The 18,808-nt window shown below is 41.4% G+C and overlaps 1 protein-coding gene across 1 annotated transcript in view; it reads left to right on the forward strand.

The window, feature by feature from the left end:
* Positions 1 to 2,784: 2,784 nt before the first annotated feature.
* The window catches only part of LOC124798979 (uncharacterized abhydrolase domain-containing protein DDB_G0269086-like), a 65,669-nt gene continuing 49,645 nt past the window's right edge, over positions 2,785 to 18,808 (forward strand). Inside the window, exon 1 of the mRNA XM_047262515.1 lies at positions 2,785 to 3,481. Within this exon, the coding sequence (XP_047118471.1) occupies positions 2,785 to 3,481 (697 nt within the window). The remainder of the gene's footprint in view (positions 3,482 to 18,808) is intronic.

The following is an 18,808-nucleotide window of genomic DNA, read 5'->3' on the forward strand; positions in this document are numbered from 1 at the left end:
TTTGGTTTGCGGGGCGCTCAGCTGCGCAATCATCAGCGCCCTTACAAAGTCCCAGTTTTTACACAGTCCCATTTCTACACAATCCAAGCCAGCCGCTGTCACGAATGATCATGGTGACGATGGTATGATAAGGACAACACAAACACCCAGCCCGAAGGCAGAGAAAATCCCCAATCCGTCCGAGAATCGAATACGGGACTCGTGATCCAGAGGCACCAGCGCTAACCACCGCACGACGAGTTGTGGACAAATTGTGGTGAGCTTCAGCTGTAGCACATGTTCGTCAAGGACATTCTAACTGGGACATGGGTATCATTTTTGCTTTTCGTTTCACATATTCATCGTCATAAGGGTAAAGCTGGTTCCAAAGTAAACACAAAGAAAATACACAAGCGCACTTGTCTACAAGCCTCCTCACATTAGCTTTTATGTACTGGTGTACCGAGAAATTTATTTCTGGATGCATATAAAAAGAAGAAGAACACCAGCTGCACAATATTACACAGAATCTGAACGTTCTGAGAACTCATGAATGAACGCAATGGTTGATGGCCTCACACACATGGGTGGCTTGTTGTCACAATCCACAGATACTCAAATCCATCTACAATTAATTACTCCATTCACAGTCATCCTATTGCAATAACAAATCATTCACTCAGTTATAACCACAGACATAGGTTGGACGACCTCTGAAGCTTAACCTCGTTGTTTGACACATGGTTGGCACGAGGCTGTCATAAATTGGTCGAGCAAGCCATAAGCGTCTGCGGTGCAATGGGGTCTCAAGTCGAGTGGAGTGAGCTGTCACTCGTGGCAAGGAACCAGTCACGAAGGGGTGAGCTGCTACCTCAGGTAGCAGCAGGTATGAGCCGACAGATACGTGGCGCTCTCCAGGCAGCTGAGGTGAGAACGGCTGTGCTTACCGGACACAAGTTGCTCTGCGGGGTGCAGCCTCCATGGTATTTGAGTCAGTCAAGGCCATATATGTGTGTGTGTGTGTGTGTTTCTGTTCAGAACATCTGCAGATCGTGTGCCTCATATTACTTGTAAAACCTGTAACGTCTAGAGAAACAAAAACAATATATTATGTAGTAATTAGAGAATTAGATGTATCATATTGTGTCATTGTATAAAATTACGTATTTTTTTTATTATTTATTTCTGAAAACGTCTGCGTCGGCGAGTAATAAAACCGACACAGAAGATAAATGTTAAACAGAGATTAAACAAGGAACTAGTATATAATACGTGTTGAATATGAATGTCTTTGTCGTCTTAATTTGGAAGTTGTGCGAGTAAGATCTCCTGTTGTTGTCGTAGAGAACGCCAATGTAGCATTCTTTTGTCGAGACTAAGCAATGTACGCCATTACGTGTGAATTCACAAAGGTCTGTAATCACTGAGATATTTAAAGGTTTTAATAGAGTTGTTTAAATGAAAACTTGTATTATTTATTGTTAAGCTTGCTTGCATATTATCCCATCCTGTTGAGACATTTTTCAGTTATATAAATATTATCTGTGGTGCTGAGCTGCGTGGAGAACGAAGAGCCGCTGCCGCGGCGTATTTAAACGACTTACAATATAGTCGAACATACCGCAAGGAAGCGGTAAAATAATAGTAAAATAATATTATTTCTTTTAGCTCCCAGACTGGCAGTGAAGATCAGCAGATTTTATGATGTGTTGCAGATTGACGCGGGCTGCTGATAGGATATAATTTACAGTGCAAATAATTTAATGTACCTTCAGAATCTGATAGGAATCTTGCTGTGCTCCGTTCTGATCTGGCAAACTTTATAGTGACAACGTATTTTTTAATGAGAGTCTCATGTTCTTGGGCTAGTCGTGGTATGAAATAGCATTTTAACGAGAAATAAAATCCACTGCGAACTTGTGTTTTTGAACGATCACACGAACTGTAACATCAGTGTTCATAACAAAGTAATTTCAACTTTTAATCACTATGAAGTAGGGAAGATATATTGATTCTTAGCATGAGTTGCAGTTACGAAAAATCGTTCCTTAAATTGTAGGCCAGATACAGAACAATAAGACTTCCATATATACATTTTATTCCGCTAAAAGGTAATGATGATAAAGAAAAGCAAAGTACAGCATTGCTAAAAGTATTTCACGTAACTCTTTTCGTAAATGTGTTGTTACAAAGAGAATAAATAAACCAAAGAGCAACAATTTTACAATCCGCGAGAGAGTTGTACGTGAAACTGTCGCCCAAAAACGCGGGGCCCGAATTTGCAGTGGCCACAAATATAAAATTTTATGTATTTTTCTTTCAGTGTTGATTGTTATGTATGTGTAGATATATATGTATTTAGTGATAAATGTATGTATGCATATCATGATCAATGCTATGTATTAATGAATGTGTAAACACTCTTTCATGACAAAACGTACTACTGCAAACGAGTCTGAGAAGACGATCCTGATAGTACTGAGAAGCTGTAACGACTACGTAATCCGGGGGCAGCTGAACCCCGAGATAAGATAAACTAAAGGTAAGACTACAGTGTAGTTGTCCTGTTTGTAGAAGCCGAGCTCCAGTGAAGTGATCTCATTTCGCTAGTGGTGTGCATATTGTGCGTAGTTTGAGGTTAGTGTTTGTGACAGGACCAAGTTGATGGTAGATAGTAATTTTTAGTGTGCAGTTAGTGTAGATAAATTAACGTATTTTGTGTGCAAGGGGCAAAACTGTCAGACTTTGTGTTTTAGTAAGCAATTTAGGAATATGGTTAAGTTGCGTAGTCAACGTCCGAGCAATATGGATACTGAGGAACAACAATTAGTTAGTGCAGGAAATGTGGAACCGGGTACCTCAAGTAGTACTAGTACTCTCTTTGAGGATATAACATGTGAGAATGTGGGGGCAGGGGCACAGGAAGTGGTGCCACCGCCCACTAGTCCTCAAGGGGATGTAGAGAAAGAAGTTGTACCACCACCAGAAAAGCAGGAACCAGAGAGTGGTAATCTGCCTGGTGGGTATTCGCTTCAGGCTATATTAGAGCGCGTGCTGAATTATCAGGCAGAATTTGCGCAACAGCAAGTCGAGCGAGATCGCCAGCAAGCTGAGCGAGATCGTAGGCTAGCAGAAAATTTACTTGCCCAGCAAGCTGAGCGAGATCGCCAGTTAACAGAAAGTTTCCTTGCCCAGCAAGCTGAGCGAGATCGCCGGCAAGCTGAGCGGGACCAGCAACTTGTGCAATCGTTAGAAAACATGAAAAAAGAGATTGCAGATATGAAACAGAATTATGAGTCGATACCTAAGGCCGTGCAGGAGCTGACTGAACAGGTCAACAACCTGCAAGTAGCAAACACTAACAGGGTAGACGAAATAGGTGTATTAGCCAATCGAGTAGAAAAGCTAGAAATAGATTCCACGCAGCTTGTAGAGCAGAAGTGGAATGAACAAGCAACTAAAATTGAAACAGAATTCAACTCATGGCTAGAAGTGAAGGAGTGTGAGATTGACAAGAACATTAATTCCAAAGTACAAGCAGCCATAGCAAATAGAGGCTCCGAATCGTTCAGTACCGCAGTGAATAGTCAGGTACAGAACGACGTGCAAACCATCAAACAAATACTCAGTGAGGATATTCCGCTGTGGCAATGGAATATGAACAAACGGATATCCGACCTGGAGAAGGGTTTAGCACAAAGCAGAAAGCATTTGGAACAGGAACCTCTGTCGCCAACAGCCCATGGTTTTGGCAACGCACAAACTTATACGCGATACAACAATGGGGAATCTGTAGTCGATAATGCGAAGAGCTGTAGCTTCGGTTCGGAGCACACAGCATATGTCCAAGGAGCAAAACCATGTAGTTCAAAAATATTAGTGGAAGAAAGTTTAATCAAAAATAGACAATTTCAAACGTTTACTACTGAACGGAAATCAGTACACCCAGTAGTATTCATAAAAAGCTTTAAAAATATCTTGCCCAGTGTGTGGAACGAAACACAGAAAATTCAGTACGTAATGTCGTACATTCAAGGTGATGCAGCGTTGTGGGCTACAGAAGTAGCAGACAGCTGCATGACATATGAACAGTTCGAAAGGGCATTTCTATCGAAATATTGGTCGCCTTGTATACAAGAGCGGCTAAGAAAAGAAGTATATAATCCCGAACCGTACTCACCTCGTCTGGGGAATTTGAGACGGAATTTTGAAAAATATATAAACAAAACACGCTACTGGGACGAGCCTATATCACCAAGAGACATAATAAGACTACTAAAATCACATTTACCCATTCATATCAAAGAGAAATTAATACACGTACCAGAAAGCGATATGGAAAACTTCCTGTCTGTTCTAGATTCTATAGACTTGATACAGGAAGACGCAAAATCAGCGTGTGATCACTCGCGGAATAATGGGTCAGGATGTAAACATGACAGAAATAGTAGTGCACAAAACCACAACCATGGAAATGGTGGGGGTGGTAACAAGTGGCAAGAACATTCGCAAAATGGTAGTAATGGTAGAGGCCAGAACGGGTATGGACAAACAACTTATAACAAAAGGCGTCGATTTGACGACCGGTACGAATCTGGAATGTCAGGGACCAACCGCTGGAAAAATGCGCGAGGTCAGTGGCCGAGCAATTATAGTGATAGTAATCGAAATTGGCAGCAAAATCAGCGAAGAAGCCCAGAGCGACAGGGTAATGACCGGTATGACAACAATAGACCACCGCCGCAAAACGCGCCTATTGCGCAGCCGTGGCGGCCGACAAATCAGAGTGTACATATAGTGGAGGTCGCGGACAATAGCCTTCCAAGTACTTCACAAGTAACTAATTCAACAAACTAGAATCGGCCTCGATATGCTCTCCATCGATGGCCGAGGGATGGAGTGAGAGCAACACGAGTGATAATAATATACCTGGGATACGTATGCTGCGATACAACGATGGTGTCAGTATGGATAAAGATCTACTGAACGAACCACACGAATGTAAGAAAGATAATAACGAAAATGTGCAAGCTATTATCGAAGCGAAAATCAATGATGTTGCAGTGAATATAATCATCGACACAGGTGCCTCAGTAAGTGTAATGAGTATGGAGTTATTTAAGGCACTGGGAAAAGGACACAGCATTCCAACTTTCCCGGTTAATAATTGTAAGGTGTCTGGAGCCATTGGTGCAGAGAGCCAATCAGTTAAGTACCAGGTGCAGGTGGAGATTTGTAAGGAGGGCGAAGCCATAGTGAGCTCGTTCCTCGTTGTTAAAGGATTGAAGGTGGCCTGTATTCTGGGAGTAGATTTTCTCCGTGAGAGGGACGCATTGATCGACCTCTCCTTGGGGAAATTAAGCATAGTTAATAGGGGTAGGAGGATTGAGTTATCTATGATGAAATCGAAGGAGGTACTTGTGCCGTGTTGTAATCGAATCAATGTCAAGGGTAGGAACCCTTGGGTACTACACCTTGATGATTTGTCACATGCAGCAGACCTCTATTACCCGAATTTAGAGGATCGAAATTTTGAAACAAATGTTGAGGCATTTCAAACCAAAGTGCAGGAATCTGAAGGTTTAAGCGGTAAACAAAAGCAACAGTTGACGCAGCTGCTATCGGAATACACTATGGTATTTACCGACCGACCAGGAATAGTCAAAGGGTACCACTATCACATAGAGGTGATGCCCCACAAAACATACTGTCGCGCAACTTACTCCATCCCTTGGTCGAGGAGGGAATTAGTAGCTAAAGAGATTCGGAAGATGTTAGAGTGGGATATCATTGAGCCCTCCTTCTCTCCCTACAGTAGTCCTCTTGTAGCAGTGGCGAAAGCAAATGGAAAAATCAGGCTAGTGTTAGATGCGAGGGACATTAACAAAATTATCATACCTGTCCGGACTCGCCCTGAGAATTTAGATGAGCAAATACAAAAATTTCATGGAGTACGAATGTAGCTATTTGTTAGCACATCCCCATACGGGGAAGATCAAAGGATTGTATCCACGTAAAGATGTGAAGTTATTTATTCAGTGACATATCACATATAAAGAGTAATAGTTGTAAGAAGATTTTAATTGTGTTTTAGAATATAAGTATGTTAGTATTAAGAAAGAAATTTGTGTGTAATGAAACTTGGAGGAAGTGGATTCAGAAAGTAGGCAATAGCTTACACAGGAAAGATTTTGTTTACAGACAATTGGAGCCATTTAAAAATTATAGGCTCATTAAGCAACGAACAATCTTCTTGTTGATAAAGTGAGGATTAATTTCTTGAATCATTATACAAAGGATTAATTTCTTGAACCATTTTCTATGTGTAGTATGTAAGTGCAATTAATGATGCAATCTAATATAGTAAGGTAACTGTTGTAATTGTATTAGGATAAGGAACCCTGAGAGAGAGAGTCTTGACTAGCCAAACATGGACTCTGTAATATGCAACAATTATGTGATGTTTGCTGCCAGTAGTGATATGAGAACGACACTGGAGCATAAGCTAATCCAAAAACAAGCCCGTTCCGTGGAAAATCCGCTTTGTATATAACAATGCTTCAATTGAAGCCTGTGTACTTGGTACACGCCCTTGAATATTCATTACGCGATACGCGAATTAAGTCAACCAATGTGGAACCTACACTGTAATCATATAGGAAAAATCATTAAAAATAATGCTAGTGCTAAATGAAGTATTTATTGATCAATATGCCCAAGTCAAGCTGTCATGCACATGGTAAAATCTGTTTGATAGATGGGTGATAACCAGGCAAGCTACACTGATAAGAAAATTAAAAAATTTTACAAAAGGGCTATATACGCCTAGTAACAATATGAAAAGTGTGTTGTGATAAGGTAAAAACAAATAGACGCCATGTAGATGAGAGTGAGTATGCGAAGAACAGTTAAAAGGTATTAAAAAATAAACTGTGTGCATAAACAATGGAGGAAAGGACGGAATATTGTGTGTAGCAGGGACAGAAAATGACTGTTGTATCTGCACCAATATATACGTCGATAAGTCTAGTGTTGAGTGACAGACTGTCCTAGTGCAGTGCTCAACGAACAATAGACAGTGTATAAAAACAGTAGTTATTGATCCGTTCGGAGTCGAGTTAAACGAACATCGCTCGACGGGGACATTTAGTATGTGTGTTACGAAACATTTTCACGTGTTGAAAGACGCTCTGGCAGTGTACCAACCGTGGAGTGAGTGAAAATGTGTAGTACAATGTGCGTGTGACGAACCTTGAATACCAGTGTCACAATGCCACAAGAAACCTGTTATCACGCCAAACCATCCTGTGCATACCAGTGAAGCGACGGCTTACTGAACAATAAACGCTTTTAACAAGTTGCATCTTCTTCCACAGCTAGTAATCTGTGTCCTTAAAGACAGTACACCGTTGTGGAATGTTTGTTTCATGCGCTACAACGGGGAGCCATGCGGAGAAGCCGAGACGAGAGCCGTGCCGCCAGCCAGCCGGTCGCGGTAAACCACTGCCACTCGCCGACATCGGCGAATGGTTCGCCGCGGTTCGCGACTGCTTGGGCGCCACGTCAGCACGACGTCGCTGTTACTGAGAGCCGGTCGTCGAACCCAGCGGCCGTCGGCACGCGGCGTTCCAGACGACGCTACTCAACAATTGCTTCGCGCCGCCAGCTCCGTACAACATTGTTGTCATTCAAATGAACTATCAAATATGTGTTTAATGCACTAACATGAATGGGGTTTAGTGGACACGAAATGACGTGACAAACATTTGTTTTTTTTTCTTGAGTTATTCAATACGGACTCAAAATATTCATTGGTTCAGTGATATATAGATATAATATGTTTTCGTCATGTTAATGAAGTATACTCGCATGAATGCTAGACATTTTAAACCAATTGTCGCGAGTAAATGCAAGGACGATTCATGATACTACTGTAAAAATGTGTAATAAGTGACTTTCATTACAATCCAAAACACAAATATTATATGGGTAACAAAGAGACTAAAGGTTTAACATGCTCTCACAAATAGCCTTTGTTATATGTGAACATTGGATAGAATCTGAACTTTTTGTGATCAAACTGGGTATTAAAACAAACCAGACGAGATGACCATGGCTCCGGCGCAGTTTTCTCAGGTTTTCTGATCGCACGTAGCCCGAATGGGGGAGCCAGATAAATGTAATGACCCTGGGACTAGGTTGACGGTCACCTCGCAAAGTGAAAGAACAGTATAAAACCTGATGCAGCAGTACTTGAGAACATTTGACAAACAAAATTACATACATTACATACAATTATCTTGTTTAATGCGTCTACCAAATACGGCCCTTTGGCGTCATATTCAAAAATAATAAAAATGAAGTATGCATTACATTAAAATTGAAACATCTAGCTTTAGTCTTCTGGTCCTCTTAAAAAATGAAAGAAAAAATTTAACGAGCAAAATATAATACTCGCTCTATATTAATTAAACTATAATAACTCGTACCGATGAGGTTCTCTGGGAGAAAGATGACAAATCAGGGGAGCTCTCTGAGGTATCCACGGATGCTGAACGGAATTTCGTGCACGTATTTTGTGCATTCACGATATATAAATCACTGGCGCGCCATACAGCTAAGCACTGAGGTAGAACTTTGCATTTACATACTACCTGTTTATCATGATGTGCCTTCCTCTTTCTTTCTCTCCCTCTCTTTCTCTCTCTCTGTCTCTCTCTATCTCTTCTGATGCTTTCTTTTGTTTATTGTCTTTGAGTAAAAGTATTCTCTTTAATCGGCAACTCGTACCAATTTTCTGAAACACACAAAGGTATATGTGCAGAACGTTGATACTATAAAAATGCACAAGGCTTTATCGTGATATTCATTACAACTGCAAAATATTTCCTTATTCTAGTTACCATACCTGTATTTGTGAACTCAAGTTTCCTCCATTTTTCGCATTATAGTGTTTCTCGCCAAACCATTGCATCCAAGGGTGGTATTCGTATTGCTGTAAGAATCTTTTAGCATCACAAAGATGGGCTTCCACAAGATGACAGTTCCATCCCCTGTGAACAGTAGATACAAAATTGTGAGACAAGTTCTACGTCTTCCGTTTCTTGATCTCTCTTACCTTTATCTGACGTGGCAAGTTATTACACAGCAGCTTGGTGCCTCATACTACCTGTGTATCTCACACTAACGATCCACATTGGCTCGGCGCTCAGTGTATCTCACGACTGGCATGAAATATTAACTAGAACACGCAAATCGTCCTTGCAAGCCAAACTCGACCCACTTCTCAACCAATACACTCACTGTCTTTCAATACTGCCTCAACTGTTGAAAATCACTCACAAGCACTCCACATAAATTCGTCTCCTTCTTCTTCCTTCTGCACCAGCCCAGAGTTATGAAAGTGACTAACATCCATTAAACGAATCTCTTGAGGTTTTAGATGTGTAGTCGACCTTTCGATCTGCGAGCCCTGAGGGTTGAACTCTCATAACGTTATTATGAATAATTTTCCTCACTCTGCATGCACTACAGTGTACGTAAAGAATTTTTAACCTCCAAAAAAAAAGTGGTTCAAACGGCTCTGAGTACTATGGGACTTAACTTCTGAGGTCATCAGTCCCCTATAACTTAGAACTACTTAAACCTAACTAACCTAAGGACATCACACACATCCAAGCCTGAGGCAGGATTCGAACCTGCGACCGTAGCGGTCGCGCGGTTCGAGACTGTAGCGCCTAGAACCGCTCGGCCACCCCGGCCGGCCTTTTATCTTACAAATCAGCATCAGGTACGTCATTTTAATTTGTTATGTCTTTAGTATCGGCTATTTGCAACACATTTATCAGAGAGTATCCATATGTACCACTGAATGTACTGTACCTGCATTTCACATTTGGAATGGCTTATCTTACGCTTACATTAACCAGTGATCTTATAATGTACTAATCATTTATATATGTTACCTAGGCAAAAGTCAAGTAATTTCATTACTCTGCATGAATTATTTTTTGGTGTTGCGATATTTTCCGTCAGTGTAATACGGGTCCGATTAAATATCGATGTGTCTGTCCAACATATCATACTTATACCTACAAAAGAAAACGGAGAATCATATAATAACTTAATAATGTATGTGTTTCACAGATATTATCCTCTACCTACTGTGCAAATATTAAACAAATTAATTACTATAGCACCAAATATGATTTTTATATATTTTGAATCGAATGGATTATCTTTCGCTCATAATTTACAACTCTTGTACACTGTAAGTCAGTAGCAGTGTGAACTTACTTCGTTTTTTGCGTTCTCTACGCTGTTGAGATTTCCATAAATTACTTATATGTGTATATTTCTTCTTCCACCATAAGTACTTTTCATTTTTGTCGGTGAATACAATACTGATTTTTATTGGACTTCCTCTTCAGATGCAGGCAGCTACAGTGACATGACGTTAGCATAATGCGCGGAAGAAAAAAAAACTTCCGTGGTTTTGCACTAAAAAGCACTCTCACACTTCATACTTTGATAAAAATTATTATTCAGATAACACAATGTATACTACACACTGCTCACAAGAATGCGTCTTCTCCTCGCCTTCCGGTGTAACAAAATACATCTTTGTTGACGCTTACTGTGGCCGCGCTAGTTTTTATTGTCATTGGTTTTTTAACTTTTATCGTAACGTGTCGTGGCTTTTCCTTACGTAGCTGTACAATTGCCCCCACACCGTGCTGTGACATGCAATGGAGAGGCACAATGTTTTGTGCACTCGTACAGGTTAAATTTAAATTTTGCCGAAAAGGGGTACAATTACCCTTATTTATCGGCGTATCTTTCTTTGTATATTGGGTTGGAGATGTCAGCTTGTCTTGTTTACACATTACCATACACGAAATACATAACTTACATATAGAATGATAATTCATTAAGTATTTATATGAGAGCGCTGCAACAGTCGCTATTTGTCTTTTTGGCAACATTGCCAGTCTCTGCACATGCGCAAAAAAGTATATTTGTTGGCTGGCCAAGAGCCGTTCGTGTTCCACGTATTATTGCGTATGGTCGTTCGCGTTTCCACTCGCGCTTTTACCGTCATTTTCACACTGAGTGTCGTACTATCCGTCGAATACTTTGTTGTGGCGTTGTTTTCCATTGTGAGAGTGCGGTGCATGTGCGTTTGTTCTTCAAGAACCGTTGCTGTGGCAGATAATTCACCTTTGATACGGCCCGAGAAGAAATTATCTCCGTCGTATCGGCATTTTGAGTGGAGTGAATACTGCACATCAACACACGACGTCAAGATTAGCGATGCTTCCACAATTGTAGTTTGCTGATTAACATATCTGACGTTGCGTAGCATAAAATCACCAAAATTGTTTCGTTGCACTATTGCACACGCGTTTCAATACCATTCTTACCATTCACATCTAAGTCTGACATTCCACCCATTATTTGTACTAAGCGTAGAAAATTCTTAAATACTAAAACGTTACAAAATTCCTTCTTCATTTACAGTTACTGGTTAATACAATTTGTTTGTTAACTCCAAAATTCCTTCTTACACAAATACATATAACTTAATTATAGCTCTTTACATTGTTTTATTATTTATGCATTTAATGCATCTACATTTTGTTTTGCGGTCATGCATACATCAGTAATGAGAGTTACATATTTTCATAGAGCGAAATATGGAAAAACATTTACAACAGGATTCTATATTACGCTACACTTTGGCACCGTCTCCTGCGTTAGGGAGGGAATAAGGTATTCCTATTCTACTGGTTTATGGATTACTAAGGAAATGCTGTTCGTACTTTCTTAAATCACTCATCAAGAAACTCCTTTTTCATGGAAACGAAACGTATTAACGATTTACTCAGGTACTTTTTTTTATCATAGCGCTGCTTATATTTGTTTACATGTAGCTTTGTGTTCGTAACACAGAAGTTTTTGCATTTCCTCATGCTTATCTCTTAACAATTGCGTGGAAATTCCATCGTTTATATTCACATGTAACACGATAGGAACCGATAATTTTTCTGTGAGATCACGTGCGTCCGTGTTTATGTGCACTTTGTATTCAGTAGGTACGGATAAATATTTTGTAGCTGCAGTGCGACGATGTATATTCTTATTATTCATTTGCTTGATGACCAAAATATACACATAGACATACTAATAACTAAATCATTTCTTTGAGGTACGACCCGTTTTTTTTCCATTTGGTACCCATAACACTCGTCGTAAATCTCTTCTTCTGCGTCGTGTCGATGCACTGGTCGATGCAATATAAAAAATTTATAGCTAACTTAAACACTAATTGTGTTTTGTAGCTCATAGCCGCTCATATACTCGGTCATCAAATTCGTTCACAGACGTTCTTCGTATTTCATTCTTATTTGTTTAGAAATTTATTCACTTGCATTTTCATTCTTTCAAATCATTTACCCTACAGAGAAATTTACTTTGACATCTCCTACGGTACCTTTTGTTAGCTAACATGTCTTGTATGTTTCGTTGTAATATTTCCTTTTACTTCTACTTATAATGTATATATCTTAGTACTGACGTTACTTTGTATGTTGATATAATGCATGCATTGTTGAGCGCGCACAGCTGAGTCGTACATTGCTCCAGTTTGCATTTCGCTTCGCGTGAAGCTGTGTTTTTACATTTCCTTCTTGTCAAATGTTTGTCTTTGCTTACAAAACAAGAAAATTATTTAAGTCTATACACATTTCATTCAAAAATACGCATAAAAATTTTTTAACTTATAAAACTATGATATTACTTATAAATATATTTTATGACAAGAAAACTGCTGTGATATTGTGTCACTATTCATGAAAAGCTTTTAAGTGTTTGTGAGGGTTGAGACCTTTGTCTCTCCCTGTTTTTTCATGCACCAACCTATACGTTCTAGGATAAGGTATTTTTGCAATGATATATGGCCCTAAGTATAGTAATTGCCATTTTTTATTTAGCGTACCAATCTTTGTCGATTTAGGGTGTGTTCTCAAGAGGACTCGTTGCCCTTCAAAAAATGGGTAACTCGTTTTAACTTTTTGTCGTATATTCTCGTTCTGTGTTTTGCTCTCTTCTCCAGTGTGATTACAGCTTGTTTGATTTTATCCTGTAAAGTTAACTCTTTAGTAGGTAATTTTGGTATGGCTGATTTCCATTCGTCAGTTTGCTTTGTGTTAAACATCAGATCATTAGAAGTGAAACCTGTGGAAGAGTGGGGGAGATTGTTTACTATTTGCATAAATGGAGTCACGTATTCGATCCATCGTGAATGCTTATTAGGAGTGTATGTCCTTATAAATCTATTTATTCTTTAAACACCCTCTCCACGGGACTTGCTTCTGGATGAAGAGAACTTACCAAAATGTGTTTAATGCCCTGTGTATTCATGAATTGTTTCCATTTTCTTCTAAGAAATAGGCTGCGTTGTCTGTTAATATTACTTTGGGTTCCCTACTCTTCATAAGTAATCCTCTTCAATTCTCTTTGTGGTACTATACCTGTAGTGGTTTTTGTGGTGTCACCGCCAGACACCACACTTGCTAGGTGGTAGCTTTAAATCGGCCGCGGTCCATTAGTACATGTCGGACCCGCGTGTCGCCATTGTCAGTGATCGCAGACCGAGCGCCACCACACGGCAGGTCTCGAGAGACTTACTAGCACTCGCCCCAGTTGTACGGACGACTTAGCTAGCGATGCAACACTGACGAAGCCTCGTTTATTTGCAGAGAAGATAGTTAGAATAGCCTTCAGCTAAGTCAATGGCTACGACCTAGCAAGGCGCCATAGCAATTGATAGTTATCGTATGAAGCATGTCTCATCAAGAACGATGTATACAAATGATGGATTAAAGTTAAGTATTCCAGAAGCTACGTACTTTTCTTTATAACATTCATTACGCATCCTGTTTCAGACCTCATGCCATCCTGCGTGAGCTTATAGCGTGCATTTCGGCCTTCTCTAGCAATATAACAAGTGGCGACGAGCTTAAAAGAGGATTTCGCGTTCGTATTGCTCTAATTTACTTGTCATGGCTTCTCCACAATCTCCAGATGTACTGTCCGAATTTTATCGCTTGCAGAATCAGCAGACGCAGGCGTTATTGGATGCCCTTGGACAGCTCGTCCAGGGTCAACGTGCAATGCAAAACGATGCGGCAGCCGCCGCTTCACAGCTACCGCACCCACAACATGCAGTTGCACCACCTTTTAGACGCTTCAATGCGGCCCTGGAAAGTTGGACGGAGTGGTCACGCCAATTTGGATTTCATCTCGCCGCCTACAGAATTCAAGGTAACAAGCGGCAGCCTCATTTATTGTCGTGTGTAGGGATGCAGACGTGTGATAGTGAAATTATTTCCCCGACGCGACGTAGCAACTCTGTCCTACGAAGAAATTTTGTCTGCTTTAGATGCCTATTTCAAGGAATCAGTTAATGTAGTTGCAAAAAGGTATACTTTCTTTCGTACAAAACGTACGGCCGGACAGACTAATCGGGAGTGGGTTGCAACTTTGCAAGGCCTTACCAGGGATTGTGCTTTTGAGTGTGAATGTGGACTCCCTTATTCAGATACTATGGTGCGTGATGCAATTGCACAGAACGTTTCTGATGTTCGTATATGGGAGCACATTTTGAAACTCGTCAATCCCTCCCTTCAACAGCTGATAGGCATATTGGATAGGCAAGACACACTTGACTTTGCTCAGGAATCATTTGCAACTTCGCCAGCTGTGTGTCACATTAACCGGCCCGCCGGGCGAGCTGCACGGAAGTGTAAACAGCCCTCACACACGTCCGCGCGGCCACGTGTCCTGCGCAAGCACGCAAATGCAGTGAAATCATGCCCGCGGTGTGCTACTAGACATTCGCGTGAGAATTGCCCGTCACGCCAAGCTATTTGCTTTTTCTGTAATAAAAAAGGACATGTTCAGAGTGTTTGCCAGAAAAAGCTCAGATCGGACACTCAAAACCATTCCAGGCCCTTGGCTTCGTGCCGGAATCGAACCAAGAATACTCAGGCTCGTGAACCTTCGCCCATGGACATTCATGTAGTTAATTCCACTCCGCCCAGTGCCACTCTCTCTAACAGTGACTGTGTGCGTCCCACAAAAAGTGTGCGTCGACGTCGCCGGAAATCACGTCAATTAGCAAGTGATTCTGTACCAGTGTCTGTTCAAATTGCACGAGACAGTCGCTCTTGTCGTCAGCAGGACAATAAACTTTTTGTAGACTTAGACATTAATGGCAACTTGATCCCATTCCAGCTCGATACCGGAGCTGCAGTTTCATTGATCAATAAAGTCACGTACAACCAACTGGGCACTCCTCCGTTGCGTGCCGCAACTGTTAAGCTAACTACATATTCAGGTCACACGATCCCTGTGTTAGGACAGTGCAGCCTTCTTGCAACATACAAGGGACAAACAAAACTTGTGTCATTTTACGTTCTTCGTTCTTCTTCTGCAGTGAACTTGTTTGGTTTGGATCTATTTCAGGTGTTTAACTTGTCTATAGTCAATCAGGTCCTATCAGTGATACAAACTGTGCCCGGGTACATATTTTTCTAAGTTGGACCTAGCAGATGCGTACTTGGAAATACCGGTGGACGAAGAATCCCAGCGCGTATTGGGGGTTAACACGCATCTTGGTTTGTTGTTGTTGTTGTGGTCTTCAGTCCTGAGACTGGTTTGATGCAGCTCTCCATGCTACTCTATCATGTGCAAGCTTCTTCATCTCCCAGTACCTACTGCAACCTACATCCTTCTGAATCTGCTTAGTGTATTCATCTCTTGGTCTCCCCCTACGATTTTTACCCTCCACGCTGCCCTCCAATACTAAATTGGTGATCCCTTGATGCCTCAGAACATGTCCTACCAACCGATCCCTTCTTCTGGTCAAGTTGTGCCACAAACTCCTCTTCTCCCCAATCCTATTCAGTACCTCCTCATTAGTTATGTGATCTACCCATCTAATCTTCAGCATTCTTCTGTAGCACCACATTTCGAAAGCTTCTATTCTCTTCTTGTCCAAACTATTTACCGTCCATGTTTCACTTCCATACATGGCTACACTCCATACAAATACTTTCAGAAATGACTTCCTGACACTTAAATCTATACTCGATGTTAACAAATTTCTCTTCTTCAGAAACGCTTTCCTTGCCATTGCCAGTCTACATTTTATATCCTCTCTACTTCGACCATCATCAGTTATTTTGCTCCCCAAATAGCAAAACTCCTTTACTACTTTAAGTGTCTCATTTCCTAATCTAATACCCTCAACATCACCCAACTTAATTCGACTACATTCCATTATCCTCGTTTTGCTTTTGTTGATGTTCATCTTATATCCTCCCTTCAAGACACCATCCATTCCGTTCAACTGCTCTTTCAAGTCCTTTGCTGTCTATGACAGAATTACAATGTCATCGGCGAACCTCAAAGTTTTCATTTCTTCTCCATGGATTTTAATACCTACTCCGAATTTTTCTTTTGTTTCCTTTACTGCTTGCTCAATATACAGATTGAATAACATCGGGGAGAGGCTACAACCCTGTCTTACTCCCTTCCCAACCACTGCTTCCCTTTCATGTCCCTCGACTCTTATAACTGCCATCTGGTTTCTGTACAAATTGTAAATAGCCTTTCGCTCCCTGTATTTTATCCCTGCCACCTTCAGAATTTGAAAGAGAGTATTCCAGTCAACATTGTCAAAAGCTTTCTCTAAGTCTACAAATGCTAGAAACGTAGGTTTGCCTTTCCTTAATCTTTCTTCTAAGATAAGTCGTAAGGTCAGTATTGCCTCACGTGTTCCAGTATTTCTACGGAATCCAAACTGATCTTCCCCGAGGTCGGCGTCTACTAGTTTTTCCATTCGTCTGTAAAGAATTCGTGTTAGTATTTTGCAGCTGTGGCTTATTAAACTGATTGTTCGGTAATTCTCACATCTGTCAACACCTGCTTTCTTTGGGATTAGAATTATTATATTCTTCTTGAAGTCTGAGGGTATTTCGCCTGTTTCATACATCTTGCTCACCAGATGGTAGAGTTTTGTCAGGACTGGTTCTCCCAAGGCCGTCAGTAGTTCCAATGGAATGTTGTCTACTCCGGGGGCCTTGTTTCGACTCAAGTCTTTCAGTGCTCTGTCAAACTCTTCACTCTGTGCAAAATTCTACCAGGCGGCTTCCTCTTTCATTTCTTAGCCCCAATCCATATTCACCTACTACGTTTCCTTCTCTCCCTTTTCCTACACTCGAATTCCAGTCACCCATTCAAAAGACTGCCATTCGGGTGTGCGTCCGCCCCTGCATTGTTTCAGCAATATCTGCAAACTGTTTGTGCGTCGGTCCCTACTGCAGCAAACTATCTGGACGATATTGTGATCTCCGGAAAGACAGAAGACGAATATTTAGCAAACCTCCGGACATTATTTCAGGTTTTGCGACAAAATGGTCTTCGCTTGCAGAAGGACAAATGTGTGTTTTTTGCTCGTGACTTACCATATTTGGGACATGTAATCATTGCCCAAGGCATACATCCGAGTCCAGAGCACCTCCGTGCCATACAAGACTTGCCTTCGCCGCAGAATTTGAAGCAGCTACAGAGTGTGTTGGGAAAAATTAACTATTACAATAAATTTGTGCCGCGCGCTTCTTCCATTTCAGCTCCGCTTCATCGTTTACGCCGTAAAGGTGTTCCGTTTGTCTGGGCGACGGAATGCGAACGCGCCTTTCGCCAGTTGAAATCGGCGTTGCTTTCAAATACTTGCCTTACGCCATTCGATCCCCAGAAACCCCTTTTGTTGATGGTAGATGCATCGGATTTCGGGATTGGTGCTGTGCTTGCGCACATAGTTGGCTCGCATGATCGCCCTATTGCCTTTGCGTCCAAATTGCTGTCGTCTGCGCAAAGAAATTATTCACAGATCGAGAAAGAAGCTTTGGCTCTCGTGTTTGGTGTTACAAAGTTTCATGATTTCTTGTATGGTCGTCACTTTACCATCGTCACAGACGACAAACCTTTGACATCGCTTTTTCATCCGAACAAGCCTGTACCTCCACATACAGCGCAGAAATTTATTCGCTGGTCTATTTTCCTCTCGCAGTATCGCTACGATATCTTGTATCGGTCCACTGCTAAGCACGGAAACGCCGATGCGTTGTCCCGTTTGCCTGTTGCTGAGGATAGAGTATTCGATTCTTCCGAACTTGCTTGCATGTTCATTGATTCGGAAACCGATGACGTGGTCGAATCGTTTCCGATTGATTTTCGGCGTGTAGCTACAGCCACAGCTGCTGACCCTGTCCTTGCTACGGTTTTGCGTTTTGTTGCTACGCAATGGCCCTTGTCAAAGTCACGGATCGAGGATCCGTTGGTTCGCAGATTTTTTGCTCACAAGGAGAGACTTTTTGTTCGACGTGGTGTTTTGCTGTTGCGTTCTGATAATGATCAGTCCAGAGTCGTGGTCCCACGTTCGTTACAGTCCTCTGTCTTACGGCTTCTCCACCAAGGACATTGGGGTATAGTGCGAACGAAACAGCTTGCTCGTCAGCATTGTACTTGGTTCGGAATCGATGCTGCGATTACGAATATGTGCTCTTCTTGCATGGCGTGTGCCGAACACCACTCCGCACCGCCGCGGAAGTTCTTTGCATGGCCGAAAGCCACTTCCCCTTGGCAACGCTTACACATAGATTTTGCTGGTCCATTCTGGAATGCTCGATGGTTGGTTGTGGTCGATTCTTTCAGTAATTTCCCTTTTGTTGTCCGGATGTCTTCCACGACGTCATCTGCCACC

Source organism: Schistocerca piceifrons, chromosome 5 (assembly GCF_021461385.2).
Source record: "Schistocerca piceifrons isolate TAMUIC-IGC-003096 chromosome 5, iqSchPice1.1, whole genome shotgun sequence".
Classification (NCBI taxonomy): Eukaryota; Metazoa; Arthropoda; class Insecta; order Orthoptera; family Acrididae; genus Schistocerca; species Schistocerca piceifrons.